This window comes from Pinus tabuliformis, chromosome 6 (assembly GCF_031772625.1).
Source record: "Pinus tabuliformis cultivar Carrire ecotype Pingquan chromosome 6, CPIR1, whole genome shotgun sequence".
NCBI classification, from domain to species: Eukaryota; Viridiplantae; Streptophyta; class Pinopsida; order Pinales; family Pinaceae; genus Pinus; species Pinus tabuliformis.
The window spans coordinates 2,028,456,263-2,028,480,430 of record NC_142292.1 but is presented as its reverse complement, the minus strand read 5'-3'; the positions used below and the strand labels follow the sequence as shown (position 1 = coordinate 2,028,480,430).

The 24,168-nt window shown below is 41.9% G+C and overlaps 1 protein-coding gene across 7 annotated transcripts in view; it reads left to right on the top strand.

The window, feature by feature from the left end:
• The window catches only part of LOC149267391 (uncharacterized), a 423,973-nt gene that overhangs the window by 334,244 nt on the left and 65,561 nt on the right, over positions 1–24,168 (top strand). For all 7 annotated transcript variants that reach the window (XM_089432487.1, XM_089432472.1, XM_089432448.1 and 4 more), the window contains 2 exons: positions 7,233–7,348; positions 7,505–7,559. In XM_089432487.1, coding sequence (XP_089288613.1) covers positions 7,233–7,348; positions 7,505–7,559 — 171 coding nt within the window. The remainder of the gene's footprint in view (positions 1–7,232; positions 7,349–7,504; positions 7,560–24,168) is intronic.

Genomic DNA, 24,168 nt, shown 5'->3' with positions numbered 1-24,168 from the left:
GACGCGTTGGGTGAAACCAGAGGTATATCCATTGATGGTAGGAATGAGACTGGACTTAAGGGAAATGATTTTTGGGAGCCTGCAAACTTTTCAGGTAGACTGCTTATGTACTCAAAACAAAAAATAAACACATGTTGCAAACGGTGTTCCCGTAAATAAATGCCACTGTTGAATAATAAAAATAAAACATGAGTGGGGTATGCCAATTTTGCGGGGCATGGATTCGCTTCTATAAACATAAATCTTCGTATTTCCTACCGCATCTCAAGAATTTACCAAAACAATTCAAACGAATTGAAACATCAGATCCAAGAACCCATGCAAGATTTTAAATTCTCTGTCACCAGGCCAGAAATCGCAGTACAAAACTCTTATTTCTTCTGAATGGGCTGTTCAATCATTAATAAAATTTTGTTCCTATTAATCAAAGGAAAAAATTGGACAAATGCCATACCAATCATTTGCTAATCAATTCAATGGAGTTGAGTTTTCCACGATCTGATAGAGCTGGAATCTCCTCCTCAAATCAACTGCAACATTACTGGAGCTCTGATACCACAATAATGGCAGAAGTGTTCTCAGACACGTAATTTTATTAATCAGAAAAAAACAATTACATAATTGATTTTGCAAGAGTTTACACCTGAACAACACAAACACTCTTGCAATGAGCTATTTATAAGCTCCATGTCCTAATACCTCTAATTATGGATCACTTATTAAATAACAAGTGTCCTTTTACAATAAATGCTATTCAAACCAACTAGCTAACAAATCTCCTAAAATAGAGCCTAAGATACGACACATTTGGAGAGTCATATCTAGTTACAACAATATGCTAATTCTAAAAGTCTCCATTAAATAATTAAACATTCTAGAATAATAATTATTAATTTAATATCTTAAATTAATAATTATTTTATTCTAATTTTATAACCTATGATAAAATTGTATTTTTGGATCATCTAACAAACTTGCCTCAAATTTCATGCCACCAGATGCCTTGAAAACTGTGCGAATACTGTTGTACAAACAGCAATAATTGTTGGAATCTACCGTCGAAAATCATGCTGTAGCTTGCTGCTAACTGTTGAAGAAAGTGTAATTAGGTTCGGTCTTCATAAATGTATTTTTGATCTTTGTACTTGTAAAAGAAAACAAATATTATTTTTGTAAATTATAAAAATGAGTTTCTTGCTCAGTGCATAGGTCTAGCACATATTAAAGTGCTATAGGAAAGTCAAAGAGTCAAAGAAAAATATTGAAGAGCTCTTCTTGAGCATATATAAAATGTATATGAGTCAACCTAGTGTCTAGATTAGCCCTCCAAGACAAGCACAATCCTCCAAGACAAGCACAAGAAGTCAGCCAGCAAAACAATGTAGAAAGCAGTCATGTTGGCCTCAAAATATATATAAATATCAAGTCGGCTCACATATGGAGACACATCCTTTCAATGGACATGTTGGCTCAAATATAGGGACAAACAACTATATAAAGGAGCCTATACCCTCGCAGTTTTACAGTGACATCTTCACATACCTCTCTGAAATCTCAGACAAGTAAAGTGGTACAGGAATCTCGGATGAAGACAACAGTTCAGTGTTTCGTATGGAGGAGGATCCCTGTGGTTTTCGGATGAGTATCTCAGATAAAGTCTCGGCCTCCCTGAAGTCTTGAAGATCTCTGTCTCAGCATACCTAACACAGTCATAGTCTTGGCTCATGTGTGATGTGAAGGATCTAGGTGATCTCACAGTAACACCCTCTCATAGTCTCGGTATAATGAGAAGGATCTCGGTGCAGCATACATCCTAGACACAATCATGTCCTCGGCATAATTGCAATCATGATATCAGTCATGATCCTAATGAAGACAAGGTCAAGATAATGATGAAGACCTCGGTACAGCTATCATATATATATACCTCTGAATGGAGATCTCATTGGTGTGATAAAGTTCTCGCTGAAGGTGTAGCATTGGTGCAGCAGTAATGAAGATCTCGGTGAAGGAGCAGTCATGGTGCAGCAGTGATGAAGATCTCGGTGAAGGAGCAGTCATGGTGCAACAATGATGATGATCTCAGCAGTGACAAAGAAGAGGATTGGTGTCTTGGTCTTGGAGTGGCATAATAGGTCAAGGGTCATGGTCTTGGTATTCGTCAATTGGAATCTCTATAAGAAGAATTTTGTATGGGTTTTCCTCTCCAAGAGGGAGAGGTTTTGGCTCTAGCAGAAAGCCAACATCTTGTGTTTTTGTCTCTTTGTTTTGGTAGCTATTTGATGAACTAAGAACACACACTCTAATAATAACAAGTGAAGATTGTGCTAAGAAGAAAAAGTTAAAATACCTCACAAATAGTTATCATGCCAAGAAGAATCTCATTAACTCTAAGTTCCCTAGATTCTTCAACACTAACTGCTGGAGAAATCTCCTTGAAATTCATGCCCTCTCAACCTACAATTCCATGCACCTTTTCCTTGGAATTTGAGTTGTTCTTCCTCTCTAAAAATCTGTGCCCTTCTTGGGATTTGTACCCTCCTCCTTCTCAGTTTCATTTGTGTCTCTCACACAAATGAATGAATGAGCTGTCCTTGGGATTCATGCCACTTAAAAAGCCAAATGGGTATGTCTCTTGACTTTCCAAGTAGTCTCCAGGATCAATGGTTGAGATTTGATCTTAGCCTCCCGTGATCCAATAATTGTGCTTTAATCTCTGTTAAAATTGGCAACTAGGGCCAAACTCCATGTGGGTTATCTTATTTATGGTAGCTGATATTTTTCTTGGATTCCTCTCGTTGAGAGGTGTAGGATTGATCTAAAGATCATCCGATTCCGACATGTATTCGTGGAGATATGAATTTATTTGTGTTATGGGAAAACTCGTCAAGGTCGGCCAGCAACCAAATTGTCCCCACTTTCTCAATGTTTTAGTATAAATAGAGGTGGCCTTCTAGTCATTTGGACACACACCTCTTGTGATGTCTTCCTCTCCACTTGTCTTTGGGTTTTGGTGGGAGGAGAGATCTTAAGATGATACACTGCCCTGAGAGGAGATGCCCTAGATGTTGTCATGGGAAAAAATGATCTATGCAGCCCTAAAGAAGATGCCCTAGCTCCTAACGCTGGCATGGAGATGAAGGCCTAACACAGTTATGAAGATAGACTTTTAACGCTGCCCCAACCAAGAACCTAATACACTGTCCTAGGCCGCAGTCATTGAGGGAGTGTATGCAGCAAAAGGAGGCACTTAACACAGTCATGAAGGAGGTTTCCATTCGCTGTCAAAGGGAGCCTCTATATGCTGTCAAAGGGAGCCACATAAAAGCCCTAGCTGCAGTCCTCCATACACAGCTAGACACAGTCAAAGAGGGCCTAATGAACTCCTAATCCGCAGTAAGAAAGAGACTCATACACAGTCCTCAAAGATATGATTTAGGTGCTGTTCAAGCAAGGAGAATTAGCACATCTTAGCCGTAGTCCTGAAGCCTAAACTGCAGGTCAAGAGGTGACCTCTATCCACAGTGAAGAGTGATTCAAGAAACCCTTATTTGCTGTAATAAGGTGTCTCAAGCATGCTGCCTCAATCTCTGATCTCAGATGGACAGTGGAAGAGGTTAGTTTGAATATAACTTTGAATAGTAGCAGCACAATCTTTGGATGTAATCACAGGAAAGATAAGTTATAGCAGAGTTCTGTCTAGGACTAACATCAGTTAACAGAAGCTCAGATTCATCTCTGATCTCATACAGTGATAAGGTTGGATAAACTGCAGTGGGATGTTTGGTAATGAGGCGTGATATGGGTACAATACGAGTTTGGATGGCTTGTAGTGTCAAATTCGGAGGACAAGTATTTCATCTTGTGGGAACTCGGATTACAGTGATAAGAATTTCTTGGCTGCTACAGAGGTCACATTTTGGTGACACTTCTTTGAAAGGGCTGACAGCAGAGTTAAGTTCTTATGATGCTTGGAGGCTGGTTGATAAAGGACTGGAGGTCTATCTTGTTGCTAGGCTAGGCCACAGGCCATAGCTAGCAACAAGGCTATTCTCAGGATTGCCTATCAGATGGACAAAGATACTGTCATGGGTTAATATCAATGTTGTTAAAAGCGCGAGCGGGATTAAATCTGCGCGGGGAACGAATCGGAAAAATCGGGAAAAAATCGGAAAAAAGCGGGAAAAAATCGTTTGGTACAAAAATATTCATTTTTTTTCATTTTTTTTCAATTTTTTTAATATCTAAACCATCTACAACATAAAATAAATACATTGACACATAAATATGATAAAAAAACTAATATATAAGATGTTTAATATCATTTCTAGCGCTAAAATCACACATAACATTGAATCATGTCTTGAATAGTAAGTCCTGACTCCTGAGTCCCAACTCAGCCTCAAAATATCAACAAAAAATATGATAATGTATCTCATCATGTCATAATGTCATAGACAATAAAATGAAGTCTAATCCTATTGATTTCCTCTGCCCCTCTTGCGAGAAAATGCCACAGCTTTCCCTTTCCCTCTAGATGTAGATGTTGGTGCCTGTGCTGGTGGAGATGGCAGTGGAGTCTGATGTGCTCTAGAAGCTGAAGAACTAGAAGTAGGAGCTATAGGAGATAGACCACGTCCTCTACTGGTGGCAGGGGTAGCCCGAGCAGGTGGTGTCACTTGGAAACATTACAATCTCCCAATCCTGAAATCCTGAAAAACTGATAAGTCTGCTGGATTTTAAATGAAATCTAAAATTCTACTTTCTCCATATGAAATCCAATGAGGCTGGAACCACTCTCAAACATCCTGAGTCATTTCATGGTAATGTTAAAATTTAAGTAAAAGGATGAAAATGAAGATTAAGGAGAATGTCACTTTTACTTTAAAAATTTAACATTACCATGAATAGCATATCCATACTAGGGCCTAGACTTTATCATTAAGCTGCCCCACTCAAAAATTATTTGTTTCTTTCAAAAAAAATTGCATGAAAAAACCCAAATGACCAAATGAAAAACCAAAAAAAAAATTATAAAATCGCGCTGTCCCAATCCCCCGCGATTTTTAAAAATCGCGATTTTTTCGAAAAAATCGCGATTTTTTGAAAAAAGCGCGATTTTTTCAATAAAAATCGGCAAAAAAAAAATAGGCGATTTTTTCGTATAAAAATCGCGATTAAATCGGCAAGCTGAAAAAATCGCGATTTTAACAACACTGGTTAATATTACTATGTTGAGGATTAGTCAGCTAACAAGGATGCAGCATGGCGATAGTTGCAGCATGGTTGAATGCAACACAGTGATGGGTGCAGCATGGTGATGGAATCACCTTGGAGAATCAGTTGAAGCAGTATGCCTTCACCTGAGTTCAGATCAGCTACCTAATGTGTTATCTTCTTAGTGAAGATCTCTGCGATTATTTTGACAAGTCAAATGTTGACTTCTAATGTATATGTACTATCTCTCTCTCTGCTGAACTATTGAAGAACATAAGAAGAATTGATCAAGGGTTTCCCCACACTGGGGTTTTTCATTGGCTGGCGCCACATCTTGTGTCCTCTTGTCTTGGCTTGTCTTCTGTGATTTATGTTTATGTTCTATCTGCATTTTACTATTATGTTAAATGTGATTGCTAATTTGGAATTGATATTGAACTAATATGGAAAATTGAAGCAAATTTGCTCTCAGCATAGAACATACCTAAAATTAACAATCTCTCATTGACTTAACTTAAAGTGCAGTTTATCTTATAATTTTATATCTCAAAGTTAATTTATTTCCCAAGTCACTTTAGGATATTCTCCCACATGCTATCCCCAAGCCAATGTGGAAGACACTTATCCTAGCTGACTTTAACATAGACTTCGTATATTTTGTCTCTAATGGTTTGAATTCTTTAAAATATATATATTTTTTGTTAAAATTTAAGTATTTTTGTATATTTTAGTAAATTGAAACATTGAAATCAAATCGGGCTAAATCAATCAGAGTCCAAGTTGATCCTCGACCGAATTTGAGTCCAAGTCCAAGTTTTAAAAATTGGTAGTGAATGAAGGAAGCAGCAAAGTTGCAGAGGACGATGAATTAACAATAATGAAAAGTCGATCTAACTCAACTCTATTCCCACCATTGCAGAAGGACAACCCTCAAAGCCATGCAACCTGTCTCAATCTCTCCCTCATCTTCACAGTTCAACATTCATGGAGGCTCAAATTCAGCTTTCCCTAACAAACCAAGAACCTCTGTGCTCTCCCAAACATACCACTCACAGATAGAGTGCCAGGAGAAGCAACTCTACAATTGCTCCTTGTTCCTTTAGAACCATTCCCTAGAACACAAAAACTTTGGGGACGGGTTTTGGACAGGCTGGAAGCAGTTCTCATGCAACCAGGGAACCTGACAATCACACTTGTCCATTTTGATGTGATGTGTGGAGGTTTTGTTTGTATGTAGGTTAAACTTTAAAGTCATAGGGGATGCTTCCAAACCTAATACACCACCAACAGGTACCTTGCTAAGGTAGACCTCACATTCTGATGTCCCAGGTTGATGTAAGACTTTGTAATTTGCTGTGCAGGATGACAAAGAAACCAGATCCGTGCAGGATCTAACCCTCACATGCTTCCAAGTGCACGCTAGAACCTCTCTAATAGTGAAAATCTTTCTAGTGGATCTGAGGAATAGTCCACCAGTTCTTCATCTTTGACTTCCCTCTACCATTTCATCCTCATTCCAAACCAATGTTGAAATATATACCTTACACAGTATTTCTTAGGTTAATGGTTGATGAAGCTCCACCTGCATATTACTTAACTGATGCATTATATATTTAAATGTGACTCAGTTTTTAATTGTATGATAATCAGCTAATTATGCGAAGTCTAACACTCTGTTGTTGGAACTACATATATCTGTATTTGAGCTGCTAAATAAAACATGTTCCAGTATCAGCAATTGCTGAATTCTGATGTCGAAGAAAGAACGAATTCTGACAAATTCCAATATTGTTGTTGCAACAGATGCAAAAGTTAGAGTCAACTGAAAATTGCTGTTTTGAAATTTACTGTTTCTGTTGCCATTGTGTTTGATGGTTCTTTCTTTTGTTTGTCCTTGCACAAGTCAAGACTGGGATGATGAAACTCTGTAAGTGAAATTACAGTCAAAATTGTCTGAGGGATTGGTTTTTATAAATTCATACTTGAGTGTAGTTGATCTTTATTATTGATTACAGGAGGAATTAAAGGCTCTATGGTTTGCTGCTTTTCCCGGACGAGAGTTTCATGGTTTGATTTCAGAGCAGTGGAAGGACATGGGATGGCAGGGAAAAGATCCATCCACTGATTTTAGGTATTTTTATTATTACCAACATTACTTCTGTTTCACTATATTTTTTCTTATTTCCTTTCTTCTTTTCTTCCTTTAAATATTTTTACTGTATATATAGTTGGTAGCCTTTTCTTAGCTAGCTCTTGTATGTAATACTTGGTGCTTTTCATGCTGCAGGGGAGCTGGCTTTATATGTTTGGAAAATCTGCTTTTCTTTGCAAAGACATATCCTGTATGTTTTTGGTTTTGTACTTTTCTTTTTGCATTTATAGTATAATTATCTTGTTCCTTGGGCCTTTTGAATCTTGTCTCATGTTGAACCTTACTCTATCATCATAGAATTTGAATCGCTAGTAAAAATGGGGAGCTAGCCTTCAACCAGTCAGTCTTATCAGTGGGAAGTTGGAACCACCTTTGGCTGAGCCAAACTTCACATGGAAATGGATGTTTTTGTTTGATAAACCATTTGGCATTTGTTCAATCTTTCAAGTAACATAACCTTATCGTGACTTTAAAGCTTAGGATAGGTTCGTTCCCAACCTGTTAGGTTGACCTGTGGAACTCTAACTAGTGTATTGAAACCAATGTTGTTAAAATCACGATATTATCGTTTTTTCGCACTTTTTTAAGCAAAAAGATAAAATCGTGACTAGTACTCGGACTTTTATTTTATAGGCGATTTTTTAGAAAACATTGCGATTATTTGGGAAAAAATCGTGGGAATTTTTTTTTTGTATGTGGAGGAGGAGGTGACCCAAGCTACCCCCATCACAAGTAGAGGACGTGGTCTACCTCCTGTAGCTCCTAGTTTTTCAGCTTCTAGAGCACAGCAGACTCCATAGTCTACTGCGGCCTGCCAACTCCACCGACATCTACATCTAAAGGGGCAAAGGAAATCAGTAGTATTAGACTTTAGTTATTTGGTTCATTTCATTGTATATGACATTATGACTCATTATATGAGATACATTATTATATTTTTTGTTGATATTTTGAGGTTGAGTTGGGACTCAGGAGTCAGGGCTTACTATTCAGGACATGATTCACTGTTATGTGTGATTTTAGCACTAGAAATGATATTAAACATCTTATATATTAGTTCTTTTATCATATTTATGTGTCAATGTATTTATTTTATGTTGTAGATGGTTTAGATATTAAAAAAATTGAAAAAAAAAGAATATTTTTGTACCAAACGATTTTTTCCCGATTATTACGATTTTTTCCGATTTTTTCCTCGCGCCGATATTATCCCAATAACAATTAGTGCAACACTGATTGAAACAGAATATGGTTGATTAGAGAAAATAATAATGGTTGTTTTTGAGTTTAACTTCTAAAATAATAAATTGCAAGGATTAACTTGTGATATCCATGGTCAAATAGCACTTGTTTTGTGTTAGTTCAAGTGACCAGTTCTATGAGAACCAGGATAAGGTCATGTCGATGAAATCTTCAAGTTCTTAATGCATAGTATGTTGAATGGTGTTGTCAGCGATGCCAACATTAGTTAATGAATGCTGTTAATATTTGTCTGAATTACATCAAGTTGGAGGCTCCACTGAAGGATGGCTGGAAACCCTAGCTCTAGGGTTTGGGTTCTCTAAACGGTTGATTTTGGGTAGCATCGAATGTGCTCTAGCCTTGAAAATTGGTGGAGAGGCGAAGGCACATGAGATCTCCAAGAGCCAAAAATCATTTGGAGAAATTCCACCTGGATGAGGAGTTATTAAAATAGTTAATATTTTTAATGGGTTCCTAAGTCTAAACTTAGGAAAATAAAAATATTAATTTGTATTAATAAAATATGGGTGAGAAAGTTCTAAGTGAAAAGGATCAAGCTTGTTCTAATCTTAGTCGTTGATTAGGGACTTTATCTTGGCCGTTGATTTGTCAACAGGAAAAGTATAAGAGGAGGCTTGAGGGTCAGTTGGAGACATATGAAGAGATCATAGAATTCGATTTTCTGGGGCAAGGTTTGCTGAGGAAATCAATTTAGTGATCAAGGTTGCAGTGAGGGGTAGTTCAGCAAGGGATTTTCATCCAAGGCTTAATAATACATAGCAGAGAGGTAGTGTAGTGCCAGGAGAGACAACGCAGGCCCTAGAAGGGCTGACGCAGAGGCTATAAAGCTGACACAAAGGACGCAGAGGGATGACACAGTGAGACGCAGAGGCTGACGATGGGCCTCGAGGCAGCGCTGGGGAGATTCTGTGGGGCAGACCAAGAGCAGATCAAAAGACTCTGAGCCGGGAGAGGGTGATGCAGCTCCTGAAGGAGTGACGCAGTTCAAGAGCAGTGCTTGGAGCAGCTTTTGCTGTCCAGCATAGGGAACAGCCAGAGTCACTGTGGGGTTTGATCATCCGGTTGTTGATTTGCCGGAATATGTCTCCGGCATAGAGGTACTATTGCCAAGGATATTCTTTGTTGGGTGAGCCATTTCTGGCACCCTAGTTGTATTCACGAATTTGCTTAATAATACAAACCCTCTATATGTTGCACCGGTTTTTTCGAATAGGGTTTTTTCGGGGACGATTGTTCAAAAATAATGGTGTCCCTTGTGTTATTGTCTCTGTTTATTTTAGTGCATGATATGCATATTTGTGAAGGCTGCAATAATGTTTACTTCAATGTTTATGCAATTAAATAACTTGTTAATGTAAAGAACAAGTAGGAGATTGTAAACTAGTAATTGTAGTAGGGGTTTCTGATGTGTTAGATTAAGGAATTTTCACATGGTATTAGAGGGATTGCAGATCATAGGAGATTGAAGACACTAGCCGAGAAATCTGATATTTTGCAGTAGAGAAGCAGCTGTCCCGAGAGACAAAGTTGTTCCAGAGCTGAAGAGGAAAGAGGAGGAGTGACGCAGTGCAGAGAGTGTGATGCAGAGGCTCATGCAATGCCTGCGTCACCTTTCTGAGCCCGGAGAGGAAGACGCAATAGCTAGGAGGAGCCCATGTGGTAGTTGTGTCAGCCATCAGAACCAGCGCAAAGGCATAGGAGGGAAGATCAGGCTCACATGGAGCCACGCCATCCTTCTGAGCCAGGAAGGATTGACGCAGTTGGCCGGGAGGAGTAGATTCAAGACATGTAGAGATTGCGCAGAGCCAGAAAGGCTCAGATTCTTCGAGTTGTTGGGGCTAAGGGAGTTGTGTAGATTTTGATTTGTGTTGCTGGTGGGACGTTGTTTCAATCGGTGCAGAATAGTGTCTAAGGAGGTTGAACCAAGGTAGAGGGAAGCACTACCTTCATAGATTTCTAGCCAAGAAATATAAATCCGAGTTGCAACGGGAAAAGAGGATTGGAGAGGAGTGATTCTACGATTCCCGGGAGGATTTCTGAGAAGGAAAGTAGGACCCAGAGGGAGTCTAGAGAATAGGAGCAGAGATGGCAGTGAACGGATTGAGGGATCAAGACAGATTAGATGGGGCTTCCAATTTTGTCATCTGGAAGGCCAGGATCCTGGCAATCTTGGATAAACATCGCATCAAGGACTATGCCTTGAAAGTAGTAGCTGTCCTAGTTGACGTTGATGCAACTGAGAAGTATGAGGAGGCCCAGGCAAAGGTGAAATGCATGATCCTAGACAGGGTCAAGGATCATGTCATACCACATATTGCTGAGAAAAAGACAGCAAAGGAGATGTGGGACACCCTGACCACCTTATACCAGGGCTCTTCCGTGCAGCGGAAGATGTTATTGGAGAATCAGTTGAGGTCATATCAGATGTAGAAAGGAGAGGAGATAGATTCCTTACTTCTCAGGTTGCAAGGGATTCGTGACCAACTTACTTCCGTGGGGTCTACCCCAAATCTAGATTTCTTAGTCATGACTGCCTTGAATGCAGTATCCGAGGAATGGGAGACGTTTGTCCAAAGCATTTTGGGCAGAGCGACTCTCTCCAATTAGGAGGAGATATGGGCAGCTCTCCGACGGGAAGAGCTCAGGAGATTGACCAAGGTAGGGAGTAGCAGTAAGGGAGTTCGAATCAAGGAGGAGGAGGATGCAACTCTCGCATCAGCGGGATAGCAAGGGCTACAGAAGAGGAAGAATAAAGACATCTCCAAGGTCAAATGCTTCAACTGTGAGGAGTTGGGACATTATGCCTCTCAGTGCCCTAGGAAGAAAGGCAAGGGAGAAGCTTCCAACTCAAAGGCTGCTCCAGCAAAGGCAAATAAGGATGTCGAGATTGATGACGATTGTGCCATGAGTGCTCATGCGCCTCTAGAGAAGAGGTCGGGATACTTGCAGTTGTAATCGAGAGGACTACAGAAGCGTGGGCAAGATCCTCGAGGTGCCCAAACTCTTGGATTGTGAAAATTCCTGAATCTAACACACAAAAACCCCTACTGTAATTATTGGTTTACAATCTCCTACTTGTTCTTTATATTAACAAGTTATTTAATTGCATAAACATCGAAGTAAACACTATTGCAGCCTTCACAGATATATAGATGATGCACTGAAGTAAACAGAAACAAAAACACAAGGGACAACGTTATTTTTGGATAATCGTCCCCAGAAAAACCCAATTCGGGAAAACCAATGCAACATATAGAGGGTTTGTATTATTAGGTAGATTTCGTGAATACAACTAGGGTGCCAGAAATGGCTCACCCAACAGAGAATATCCTCGGCAGTAGTACCTCTATCCGTAGACACATATTCTGGCAAATCAGTAACTGGATGATCAAACCCCATAGTGACTTCCACTGTTCCCTATGCTGGACAGCGAAAGCTGCTCCACGCACTGCTCTAGAACTTGCGTCACTTCTCCAGGAGCTACGTCACCCTCTCTCGGCTCAGAGTCTAATAATCTGCTCCCAATCTGCCCCACAGAATCTCCCCAGCGTTGCCTCTGTGGCCCAGCATCAACCTCTACGGCTTTTGCGTTGCATGTGTCAGCCTCTGCATCCTCTACGTCAACTCTACGGTCTCTGCGTCATCCCTTCCAGGGCCTGGGCTGTCTCTCCCAGCACTGCAATGCTTCTCTGCTATGTATTATTCAACCTCGGATGAAAATCCCTTGCTGAACTGCCCCTCGCTGCAACTCTGATCACTAACTCGACTTCCTTAGCAAACCCTGCCCTAGAAAATCAAATTCTTGATCTCTCTTGGTGTATCTCCAACTGACCCTCAAGCATCCTCTTATACTTTTCCTGTTGATGATTCAACGACCGAGATTAAGTCCCTAATCAACGACTAAGATTAGAACTGGCTTGATCCTCGTCACTTAGAACTTTCTCACCCATTTTATATTAATACACATTAATATTTTTATTTTCCTAAGTTTAGACTTAGGAACCCATTAAAAATATTAATTATTTTAATATCTCTTCATCTGGATGGAATTTCTCCAAATGATTTTGGGTCTTGGAGATCGCATGTGCCTTAGCCTCTCCACCAAATTTCATGGCTAGAGCACATCCAATGCCACCCAAAAATCAACATTCCCTCTTAGCGAGGAATGTGCTCTAGCAATGCTTCACCATAGAAGCATCACACTGATCCTCTGCATTGGTCCTCTATGCTGATGCTTGGCCTGTTGCCCGACATTTATTCCATTGTTGCTTCTTGTACTACTCCCCATGACACAGCCACTGCCACTGCTACATCCTCTTAACATGCTGCATCATGCTGCCCATAGCACTGCCAATGCCACTGCTACATCCATTAAACATGTTGCATCATGCTGCCCATAGCATTGCCACTGCTAACTGTTGCACTGCAACCCAGTTATGGAGAAGTAAGTACCTGACTTCACCCAAACATTGACATCCTGGTCAGTCTGGAAGCCTTGTGATGCTGAAGCTACATCTGCTGCTATACTGTACTCCCTCTGCTGCCACTACGCTGCTGCAACCTCTTCCGTGCCTCTCACACTGCTACAACCTCCACTGCGCTGCTAAAGACTTCTGCACTCTAGCACTGCCTTGCCGCTCCATCACACTGTGAAAATTCCTAACCCAAAATTCTATTGCAACAACTAATTTATTTCTCCTACTTATTCTTCACGATAAGTTATTTATGAAATCCCTTCAGTAAACATTAAAATAAATTCTACTGCAGTTATCACATAATTACACAGAGAAAATATATACATGCACAAGAACTAATCGCATCAACACAGTTGTTTTTGGACAATTGTCCCCGAAAAAACCCAATGTGGGACAACCGGTGCAGCAGATGAGGGTTTTATTAATATTCAGCAACAATCGCTTTACAAGCAATGATTTTACAGAGAAATTGAGAGAAAACACCTGTGACTTTCCCCTAAAAACTTTCTGACACCCTCGAGACCCTTCTCCCACTTCTGCGTCACTCTGCGTGGTTTTGTGTCCCTCTGCGTCAGCCTTTGTGAGGGTTGCGTCTCCCTCTGCGTTGTCTCTCAATGCCCCTGCGTCACCTCCTCCTCAATCACTGACTGTTGTTGATGCCCTCCTCTTCCTCCATCCTGTAACTCTCCCTCTGAAATCGATCTCCTCTTTGAGAATTGATTTTCCTTGGAATACTGATTATTTGCCCGTGTGTCTCCAAATGAGCCTCAAGTCTCCTCTTATACTTTTCCTGTTGATGAATCAACGGCCAAGATTAAGTCTCTAATCAATGACTAAGATTAAAACAGACATGATCCTCATCTCTTAGAAGCTTCTCACCCTTATATTTATTAATACTCATTAATATTTATATTTTCCTAGGTTTAGACTTAGGGACCCATTAAAAATATTAATTATTTTAATAACTCCTCATCTAGGTGGAATTTCTCCAAACGATTTCTAGGTCTTGGAGATCTCATGTGCCTTAGCCTCTCCACTTAATTTCAAGGCTAGAGCACATCCGATCCTACCCAAAGTCAACACACACCTTGCTCCACCCGACACCTGTCATCATGCTACTGTCGTTAAGGGCTCCTGTCGCTAGATGTGATCCAAGAGTTTGGGCACCTCAAGGACCTTGCCCTTCTTCTGTAGTCCTCTCGACTACATCTCCAAGTCTCCCCACCTATTCTCTAGAGGCACATGAGCACTCATGGCACAATCATCATCAATCTCAACATCCTTCTCTGCCTTTGTTGGAGCAGCCTTGGAATCAAAAGCTTCTCCCTTGCCTTTCTTCCTGGGGCATTGAGAGGCATAGTGTCCCAGCTCCCCACAGTTGAAGTACTCCACCTTGGAGATGTCTTTCTTCTTCCTCTTCTGAACCCCCTGTTGTCCCACTAATGCGAGAGTTGCATTCTCCTCGTCCTTCTTGATTTGAACTCCCTTACCGTTACTCCCTGCCTTGGTTAATCTCTTGAGCTCTTCCTGTCGAAGAGCTGCCCACATCTCCTCCCAACTGGGGAGAGTCGCTCTGCCCAAAATGCTTTGGACAAATGTCTCCCACTCCCCAAAGATTGCATTCAGGGCAGTCCTAACCATGAAATCTAGATCTGGTGTAGACCCCATAGAACTAAGCTGGTCTTGATTCCCTTGCAACTTGAGAAGGAAGGGATCTATCTCCTCTCCTTTCTGCATCTGATATGACCTCAGCTGATTTTTCAATAACATCTTCTGCTACACAGAAGAGCCCTGGTATAAGGTGGTCAGGGTTTGCCACATCTCCCTTGCTATGTTCTTCTCAGCAATATGTAGTTTAACATGATCCTTGACCCTGTCTAGGATCATGCATTTCGCCTTCGCCTGGGCCTCTTCATACTTCTCATTTGCATCACGGTCAACTGGGACAACTATTGTTCTCAAGGCCTAGTCCTTGATGTGATGGAAATCCTTCGGCCAACTGTTGAATCACTCCTCTCCAATCCTCCTTTTTTGCTGCAACCCGGCTCTAGATTTCTTGGCTAGAAATCTGTCGAGTTAGTGCTTCCCTCTACCTTGGTTCAATCTCCTTAGACACTGTTCTGCACCGACAGAAACAGTGTCCCAACAGCTCCACAAATCAAAATCTGCACAGCGCCCTTAGCCCTGACAACTCGAAGACTCTGAGCCCTTCTGGCTCTGCGCAATCACAGTGAGAGCAGGATCAGCGCCTCCTGGCCACTACATCAATCCTTCCTGGCTCAGAAATATGACTTGGCGTTGTGTAAGCCTGATCTGCCCCCCCTGCCTCTGCGCTAGCCTGGACAGCTGACGCAGCTACTACGTGGGCTCCTCCCAGCTAATGCATCACCTTCATCTGGCTGAGAGTACTGACACAAGAAATGCGTGAGCCTCTGCGTCACCTTATCTGAACTACGTCACTCCTTCTACGTCTCTAGCTCTGGAACAACACTATCACTCGGGACAATTGCTTTTCTGCAGCAAATTCTCTAGATTTCTTGGCTGGTGTCTTCAGTCACCTATGATCTGCAATCCCACTGATACCATGTGAAAATTCCCGAATCTAACACATCAAAAACCCCTATTGCAATTACTGGTTTACAATCTTCTACTTGTTCTTTACATTAAAAAGTTATTTAATTGCATAAACATTGATGCAAACATTATTGCAACCTTCATAGAGATATAGATCATGCACTGAAGTAAACAAAAACAATAACACAAGGGACACCGTTATTTTTGGACAATTGTCCCCAGAAAAACCTAATTCGGGAAATCCTGTGCAACATATAGAGGGTTTGTATTATTAAGCAGATTTCATGAATACAACTCAAGTGCCAGAAATGGCTCACCCAACACAGAATATCCTCGACAATAGTACCTCTATCCGGAGACAGATATTCTGACAAGTTAACAACCAGATGATCAAACCCCACAGTGACTCTGACTATTCCCTATGATGGACAACGAAAGTTGTTCCAAGCACTGCTCTAGAACTACGTCACTTCTCCAGGAGCTGCATCACCCTCTCTCGGCTCAGAATCTGCTGATCTGCTCCTAGTCTACCCCACAGAATCGCCCCAACGCTACTTTTGTGGCCCAATGCCAGCCCCTATGGCTTCTGCGCTGCCTGTGTCAACCTCTGCGTCCTCTGCGTAAGCTCTACGGTCTCTGCGTCAGCCCTTCTAGGGCCTGCACTGTTTCTCACGACACTGCGCTACCTCTCTGCTATGTATTCTTCAGCCTCGGATGAAAATCCCTTGCTGAACTGCCCCTTGCTGCAACTCTGATCACTAACTCGATTTCCTCACCGAATGCTGCCTCAGAAAATCAAATTCTTCATCTCTCTTGGTGTATCTGCAATTGACCCTCAAGCCTCCTCTTATATTTTTCCTGTTGACGATGCAACGACCGAGATTAAGTTCCTAATCAACCGCTAAGATTAGAACTGGCTTGATCCTCGTCACTTAGAACTTTATCACCCATTTTATATTAATACACATTAATATTTTTATTTTCCTAAGTTTAGACTTAGGAACCCATTAAAAGTATTAATTATTTTAATATCTCTTCATCTAGGTGGAATTTTTCCAAATGATTTCTGGGTCTTGGAGATCTCATGTGCCTTAGCCTCTCCACCAAATTTCATGGATGGAGCACATCCAATGGTAACCAAAAATCAACATGGATCACATCCGGCTATGGGAGCCCTTAAAGACAGTAGCATGATGACAGGTGTCGGGTGGAGCAAGGTGTGATGGAGTGACAAGGCAGTGCTAGAGTGCAGAAATCTGTAGTAGTGCAATGGAGGTTGCAGTAGTGCAGTGGCAGTAGAGGGAGAACAGGATAGCAGTAGAGGAGGCTTCAACATCACGATGCTTCCAGACGCACCAGGATGTCAGTGTTTGGGTGAAGTCATTTGTTGATTTGGGGTAGCATCGGTTGTGCGCTAGCCTTGAAAATTGGTGAAGAGGCTAAAGCACATGCAATCTCCAAGACCCGGAAATAGTTTGGGCAAAATCTAACCAATTTGGGAGATATTAAAATAATTAATATTTTTAATGGAGTCTCTAAGTCTAAACTTAGGGAAAGTAAAATATTAATGTGAATTGATATAAAATTGAGTTAGAATGGTCCAAAAGTCATGGATCAAGCCAAATCTAATCTTAGCTATTGATTAGAGACTTGATCTCAGTCGTTGAATTGTCAACAAGAAAAGTGTAAGAAGAGGCTTGAGGGTCAGTTGGAGAACACATGGAGTTGATCAAGAATTCGATTTTATGGGGCAACGCTTGCTGAGGAAATCGAAGGAGTGATCAGAGTTGCAGCTGAGGGGCAGTGAATACAGTAGCAGAGAGGCAGAGATAGTACCGTGAGCATCAGCGCAGAAGCCAGGAGAGGGTTGATGCAGAGCTAGCCAGAGGCCACGTAGAGGCAACTAGGAGCCATGCAAAGCTTGAGGAGGGCTAGTGTGGGAGATGCAGAGGCTCTAGAGGCTGACGCGGAGGCCCGAGAGGCTGACACAGACCCTAGATGCTGAGGCTGGGAGATTTCGTGGGGCAGATTGGAGCTAGAGAGCTAGATAGGGTGATACAGTCCCTATCAAGGTGACAGAGAGCAGAAAACGTGCTGCAGTGTTGCTGTGGGATCGTTCCTCCGGTGATTTAGCTGGAATATCTGTCTCCGACTGAGAGGTACTACTGTCAAGGGCATCCTCTGTTGGGTGAGCCGGATTTGGTACCCAGATTGTATTCTGAAACTGCTTAATATATCAAACCCTCAGATAGCTGCATCAGTTTTCCTGCATTGGGTTTTTCCGGGGACATTAGTCTAAAAACAACGGTGTCACTTGTGTGCTTGTTTCTGTTTCCTTCAGTTGATGATCTGTAATGTGTTGTGCATGTACTTGTATTTATTTCCAGTATTTATATGGTAAATAACTTGTTAATTAATAAAACATGTAGGTAGAAATAAATCAGAAAGTACATGAAAGGTTTATAAGAGTTAGACTTAGAAATTCCAACATGGTATAAGAGCGTGGTTGCAGATCATAGGATAAGTGAAGGCATCATCCGAGCAGAGCAGCAGCAACGGAAACAATTGTCCCAAGTGACAGAAGTTGTTCCTAGTAGAAAGCAGCAAGAAAGGGGTGACACAGAGAGCCTGCATCATTAGTTCGAGCTAGGAGGAGGATTAGTGCTGAGGCAGAGAGGAGCAGACCTAACCTACGCAGTGCCCAATCATCTTTCTCAACCAGGAAGGATCGGCGTTGTGGCCAGGAGGTGTAGATTGTGCTGGTGTCGGGATTGTGCAGAGCCTAGAGGCTCTAACCTTCAGATTACTGGGGCATAGGAGGCTGTGGGTAAGTTGCGGAGCGAAGTGGGTGGGGTACTGTGGTCAGAATAGTACCTAACAGGGCAAGAACAAAGGAGGAGGGAGTTACTGCTGAGGATTGGCAGAGGGTTTTCAGGAAGGGAATTCGAGTTCAGAGGGAGTCAAACCGAGAACTTCCAAACGGGAAGTAGAGAGACTTGAAAGAGTCGAAAGAGGAGCAACAAAATGGCAGTGAATGGGCTAAGAGATCAGGATAGACTAGATGGAGCTTCAAACTTCGTTTCTGGAAGGCCACGATCTTGTCCATTCTAGACAGGTATCGCATCAAACACTTCGCCTTGAAAACGATAACGATCTCGGTTGACCTAGCTGAAAATGACAAGTACGAGGAGGCAATGGCCAGGGCAAAGTGCATCATCCTTGATGGTGTTAAGGATCATGTGGTGCCACACATTGCCGAGAAGGAGATGGCAAATGAGATGTGGAAGGCGTTGAAGAAATTGTACCAGCATACTTCTATGTAGAGGAGGATGTTACTTGAAAACTAGCTGCGGTCATATTAGATGCAGAAGGGAGAGCAAATAGATGTCTTCCTCGGTGGATCGAACGAGATCTATGATCAGCTAACTTCCATAGGGGCCGCACCAGATCAGGAACTGATGGTGAGGACCGCGTTGGACGCAGTGTCAGAGGATTGGGAGGTATTTGTCGAGAGCATACTGGGCAGGACGAGCCTTCCAGATTGGGAGGAACTTTGGGTGGCTCTTCGTCAAGAAGAGATTAGATGGGTATCCAAGGCGGGGAGTAGCGGAAAAGGGGTTAGAATCAAGAAGGAGGAAGAAGAATATGCGGCTCTTGCATACGCTGGAAAGCAGGAGAAAAGAAAGAAGAAGGACCTCTCGAAGGTCAAGTGCTTCCATTGTGGGGAACTGGGTCACTATGCGAACCAATGTCCTAGGAAGAAGAGCAAGGGAGAGGCTTCTGAGACCAAGGCTGTGCTGACTAAGGCAGAGAAGGAAGTGGAGACTGATGATAACTATGCCATGAGTGCTTATGCACCTCGAGAGAAGAGGTGGGGAGACATTGAGCTGTAGTCAGATGGACTACAAGCGATGAGGGGCAGGATCAGCAAGGTACCCAACCTCTTGGATTATACCTTGCTACAGGAGTCCCAAAGAGGAGTAGCAGGTTTGGCAGATGTCGGTAGAGACGGATGCGGATGGAGCAACAGAGAGGGCTACAGTGCAGGAGTCCTAGGATAGCGTGAGGTAGCAGTGCAAGAGGCATAAAGTTGTTGCAGCAACGCAAAGGTTAGAGAGGGAGCACTTGTCAATGACACAGGGAGCTTCAGCATCAGGAGTGTTTCTAGCCTGACAGAGATGTCAGAGTTGGGAGATCAGTTACTTACTTCTCATTAATTGAGTTGTAGTGTAACAGTTAGCAGTGGCAATGCTATGATCAACACGATGCAACATGATGAGAGGGGATGCAGTGCAGATGTAGCAGTGGCAGTGGTAGGGCCATGGGCAACAACGCAAATGCAGATGGAGCTATCGTATGGATGCAGCAGTGGCAGTGGCAGGGCCATGGGTAGCAGTATATGATGCAATAGTGCAGAGGATGTTGGGCAGTAGGCCTAGCATCAACACAGGACCGATGCTGGATGATCACGGTGATACTCAGTGAGGAGTATTACTAGAGCATAATCCTCGCTAAGAGGGAGTGTTGATTTGGGGTAGCATCGGATGTGCTCTAGCCTTGAAAATTGGTGAAGAGGCTAAAGCACATGCGATCTCCAAGACCCAGAAATAGTTTGGGCAAAATCTAACCAGTTTGGGAGATATTAAAATAATTAATATTTTTAATGGAGTCCCTAAGTCTAAACTTAGGGAAAGTAAAATACTAATGTGAATTAATATAAAACTGAGTTAGAATGGTCCAAAAGTCATGGATCAAGCCAAATCTAATCTTAGCTGTTGATTAGGGACTTGATCTTGGCCATTGAATTGTCAATGAGAAAAGTATAAGAAGAGGCTTGAGGGTCAGTTGGAGAACACATGGAGTTGATCAAGAATTCGATTTTATGGGGCAATGCTTGCTAAGGAAATCGGAGTGATCAGAGTTGCAGCTGAGGGGTAGTGAATATAGTAGCAGAGAGGCAGAGATAGTACCGTGAGCATTAGCGCAGAAGCCGGGAGAGGGTTGATGCAGAGCCAGCCAGAGGCCACGCAGAGGTAGCCAGGAGCCGTGCAGAGCTTGAGGAGGGCTAGTGTGGGAGATGCAAAGGCTCCAGAGGCTGACGTAGAGCCCCGAGAGGCTGACGCAGACCCTAGAGGCTGACGCTGGGAGATTTCGTGGGGCAGATTGGAGCTCGAGAGCTAGATAGGGTGATACAGTCCCTATCAGGGTGACAGAGAGCAGCAAAAGTGTTGCAGTGTTGCTGTGGGATCGTTCCTCCAATGACTTAGTCAGAATATCTGTCTCTGACTGAGAGGCACTACTGTCAAGGGCATCCTCTGTTGGGTGAGCCGGATTTGGTATCCATATTGTATTCTGAAACTGCTTAATAAATCAAACCCTTAGATAGCTGCATCGGTTTTCCCGCATTGGGTTTTTCCGAGGACATTAGTCCAAAAACAATGGTGTCACTTGTGTGCTTGTTTCTGTTTCCTTCAGTTGATGATCTGTAATGTGTTGAGCATGTACTTGTATTTATTTCCAGTATTTATATGGTAAATAACTTGTTAATTAACAGAACAAGTAGGTAGGAATAAATCAGAAAGTACATGAAAGGTTTATAACAGTTAGACTTAGAAATTCCAACATGGTATCAGAGCGTGGTTGCAGATCACTGGATAACTAAAGGCATCATCCGAGCAGAGCAGCAGCAGCGGAAACAACTGTCTCGAGTGACAGAAGCTGTTCCTAGTAGAAAGCAGCAAGAAAGGGGTGATGCAGAGAGCCTGCATCATTAGTTCGAGCCAGGAGGAGGATCAACGTTGAGGCAGAGAGGAGCAGACCTAACCTACGCAGTGCCCAGTCATCTTTCTCAGCCAGGAAGGATCGACGTTGTGGCCAGGAGGTGCAGATTGTGTTGGTGTCGGGATTGCACAGAGCTTAGTGGCTCTAACCTTAAGACTTGCTGGGGCATAGGAGGCTGTGGGTAAGTTGCGCAGCGAAGCTGGTGGGGCACTGTGTTCAGAACAGTACCTAACAAGGCAAGAACAAGGAGGGAGTTACTGCTGAGGATTGGCAGAGGGTTTTCTGGAAGGGAATTCGAGGCTCAGAGGGAGTCAAACCGAGTGTTGACCACTACGTGTCAACTTCCCAGCAGTACACCCCCTTTTCTTCGCAAAAAAGGGATAGTGCTTGATCGACATGTCCGTGCCATTCGACAGTCATCGACAGCTTGATCAATTTATGTTGTAAACCCAGTCTGCATGTTTAATTGTAAATAATCTTAGCAGAGTTGAGTCATGTATGTAAATTGCCTAGGTGGACCTAATTTTTTAGTGATAATCTACGTTTCGGAAGGTTTTTTGTCTCACCGATCTATGATCGGCAGAGTTTTCCTTCAGCCTAACCCCAAAGCCGGAATGGATTTTGTCATTAGAATCTTAGGAGAATCCTAGTGTGTTAATCTGCTAGATTATAGTTGTGTCGCAGAACTGGGTGGTTTATGAGGGTCTATGTCAAATGGGTTCTCCCCCTTGAGATATAAAGTTGTAAAAGTCATGATGTAAAGTGTCTTGAGGGTTAGAAAATGTTTTTAATCCCCTCATAAGTCCTAAGTCCTAGGTCCTAGGTGATTTTTCCAAAGGCTAAGTTCGAGGATCCATTTAAAAATAAATTAAAAAAAATTAAAAAATTAAAAAAAAATAATAAATAAAAATAAAAAGATAAAGTAAAAAACTTTAAAAATAATAAAATAATAATATTTTGAGTAAATAAATGCAGAATTTCAATTTTTTTAATGCATTAAAAATTCAACGGATGAGATTAAGGGATATCTTGATCCTCATCGACGGTCGAGATCATTTTGACATGGATCACTCGAACTAGCTGTTGGGAATTTTTCCTTTAAATAGGGTGCTAGGGGTCATTTGAGATGAGATTTGATCTGTGAGTCTTGTGCTGAAGAAGCTCTCTTGTAAACTTTTTCTGGTGCCAATAAAGAAAGACTTTGGAGTTAAAAATCTTGCTGGTGTTACTCTTCTGAAAATGCTGTAAGATTGTTCTATTTTTTTTTTTTTTTTATAATTCTTTTTTCTGCATAATTTTTTTTTCAGCCATTGATGTTAGCTTAATGAAGATTGATCTAGGCACAGGTATCTTTTCTGATCTTTGGGGTTTGAATAATAGTTTAGATTCTGAAATATAGTGGCAGGTATCTCCATTTGATCAGGGTTTCACTATTGCTTTCTCCTTCTATGTTAATGGTTGATTTTAAGCAGTGCAGGAAATCTTTTTTTTCAGATTACCGGGGGTTAGGGGAAGTTCTCGGCTGAACCAGCCAACTCTCGGGTTGTGTTTTCTGAAAGAGCCCAACCAGTTCTTGATCCCGGGCTTATCATTCGAAATATTTTTTATAAATGCATGCAGGGTTTTCTGAAGCGTTTTACATTAAAATTAAATTTTGATAATATTACTGTGATTATTGATAAATCTGGCTTCTTAAGAGCTTTCAGTTTGTAAATACTGTAAATTTTTTGTTGGGTTTAGGGTTTTCAGTTTTTGTTTTATGCACATATCATCTTTGGGTGATTTTTCCTTCCAGGTTGCAGGGTTTTTGAAGATTTCCAAGGTTTATCTGCGCCGTTTCGCTGCCCAAGGGTTTCAATTTCAATTGTTTTTCAGGTCCGGAAGAAATTTTACATCGGTTTCATTGATATCAGCTTCTGGGGTTTGGAATATTTTTCCAAGGACTGCAAAATCGTTTTTCAAATCCCCTAGCTATCTTCAGCTGCCCAAACTGCAAATCTATTTTCACTCAATCTCCACCAGCCCCCAAACGTAGCATAGCCGCCATCAGACCTGCGTTTTCATTCATAAAAACTCCACTCATCCCTGTGGCTCCCTCGCTGCTGTCCAAAAACTACACCTGCATCAATCCTTTCTCCACAACGTATCACTCACCCATTGTAATCATACCCACGCCCATCCTCCATCTAAACCTGCTGCCTTCACGCAGTCAGTTCAGTGCCATATCCCTTGCCCTTGCTTCTGCGTGAAATCTCCAGCGTTTTCCCTTCTGCCGTCCAACCTTCAGCTGCCGTCCAAGCCCACACGCAGTCCAGAAGCTGCTGCTCCACGCTGCCAGAACTCCGTTTTGCTGCTGTGGAAGACCTGCGTATCAAAAGAAAAGAAACGCTGAAACGATGCAACACAGTTCGATTGTTTTATGACGGGCCAAGTGATATCACTTTGTGCGTTGAAGAGTTAAATCTCGGCTGCGTCTATCTTCCATCGACATTCATATATACTGCACACAATTTTTTTTTTCAATACAGCGGCCAGGTATCTGCCTTCAGTGTTCTGCGTCTCTAGGTAGAAGTCGTCTTTTTTTGGGTGCAGCGTGATCTCAGATTTTAGTTTCGAGTTTCGATTTTTTTTTATGTGCTTAGGGCAACGTAGGTAGTTCTTTTTTCTTTTTTTACGACGACTTTCATTTGGCTTAGATTTAGATGT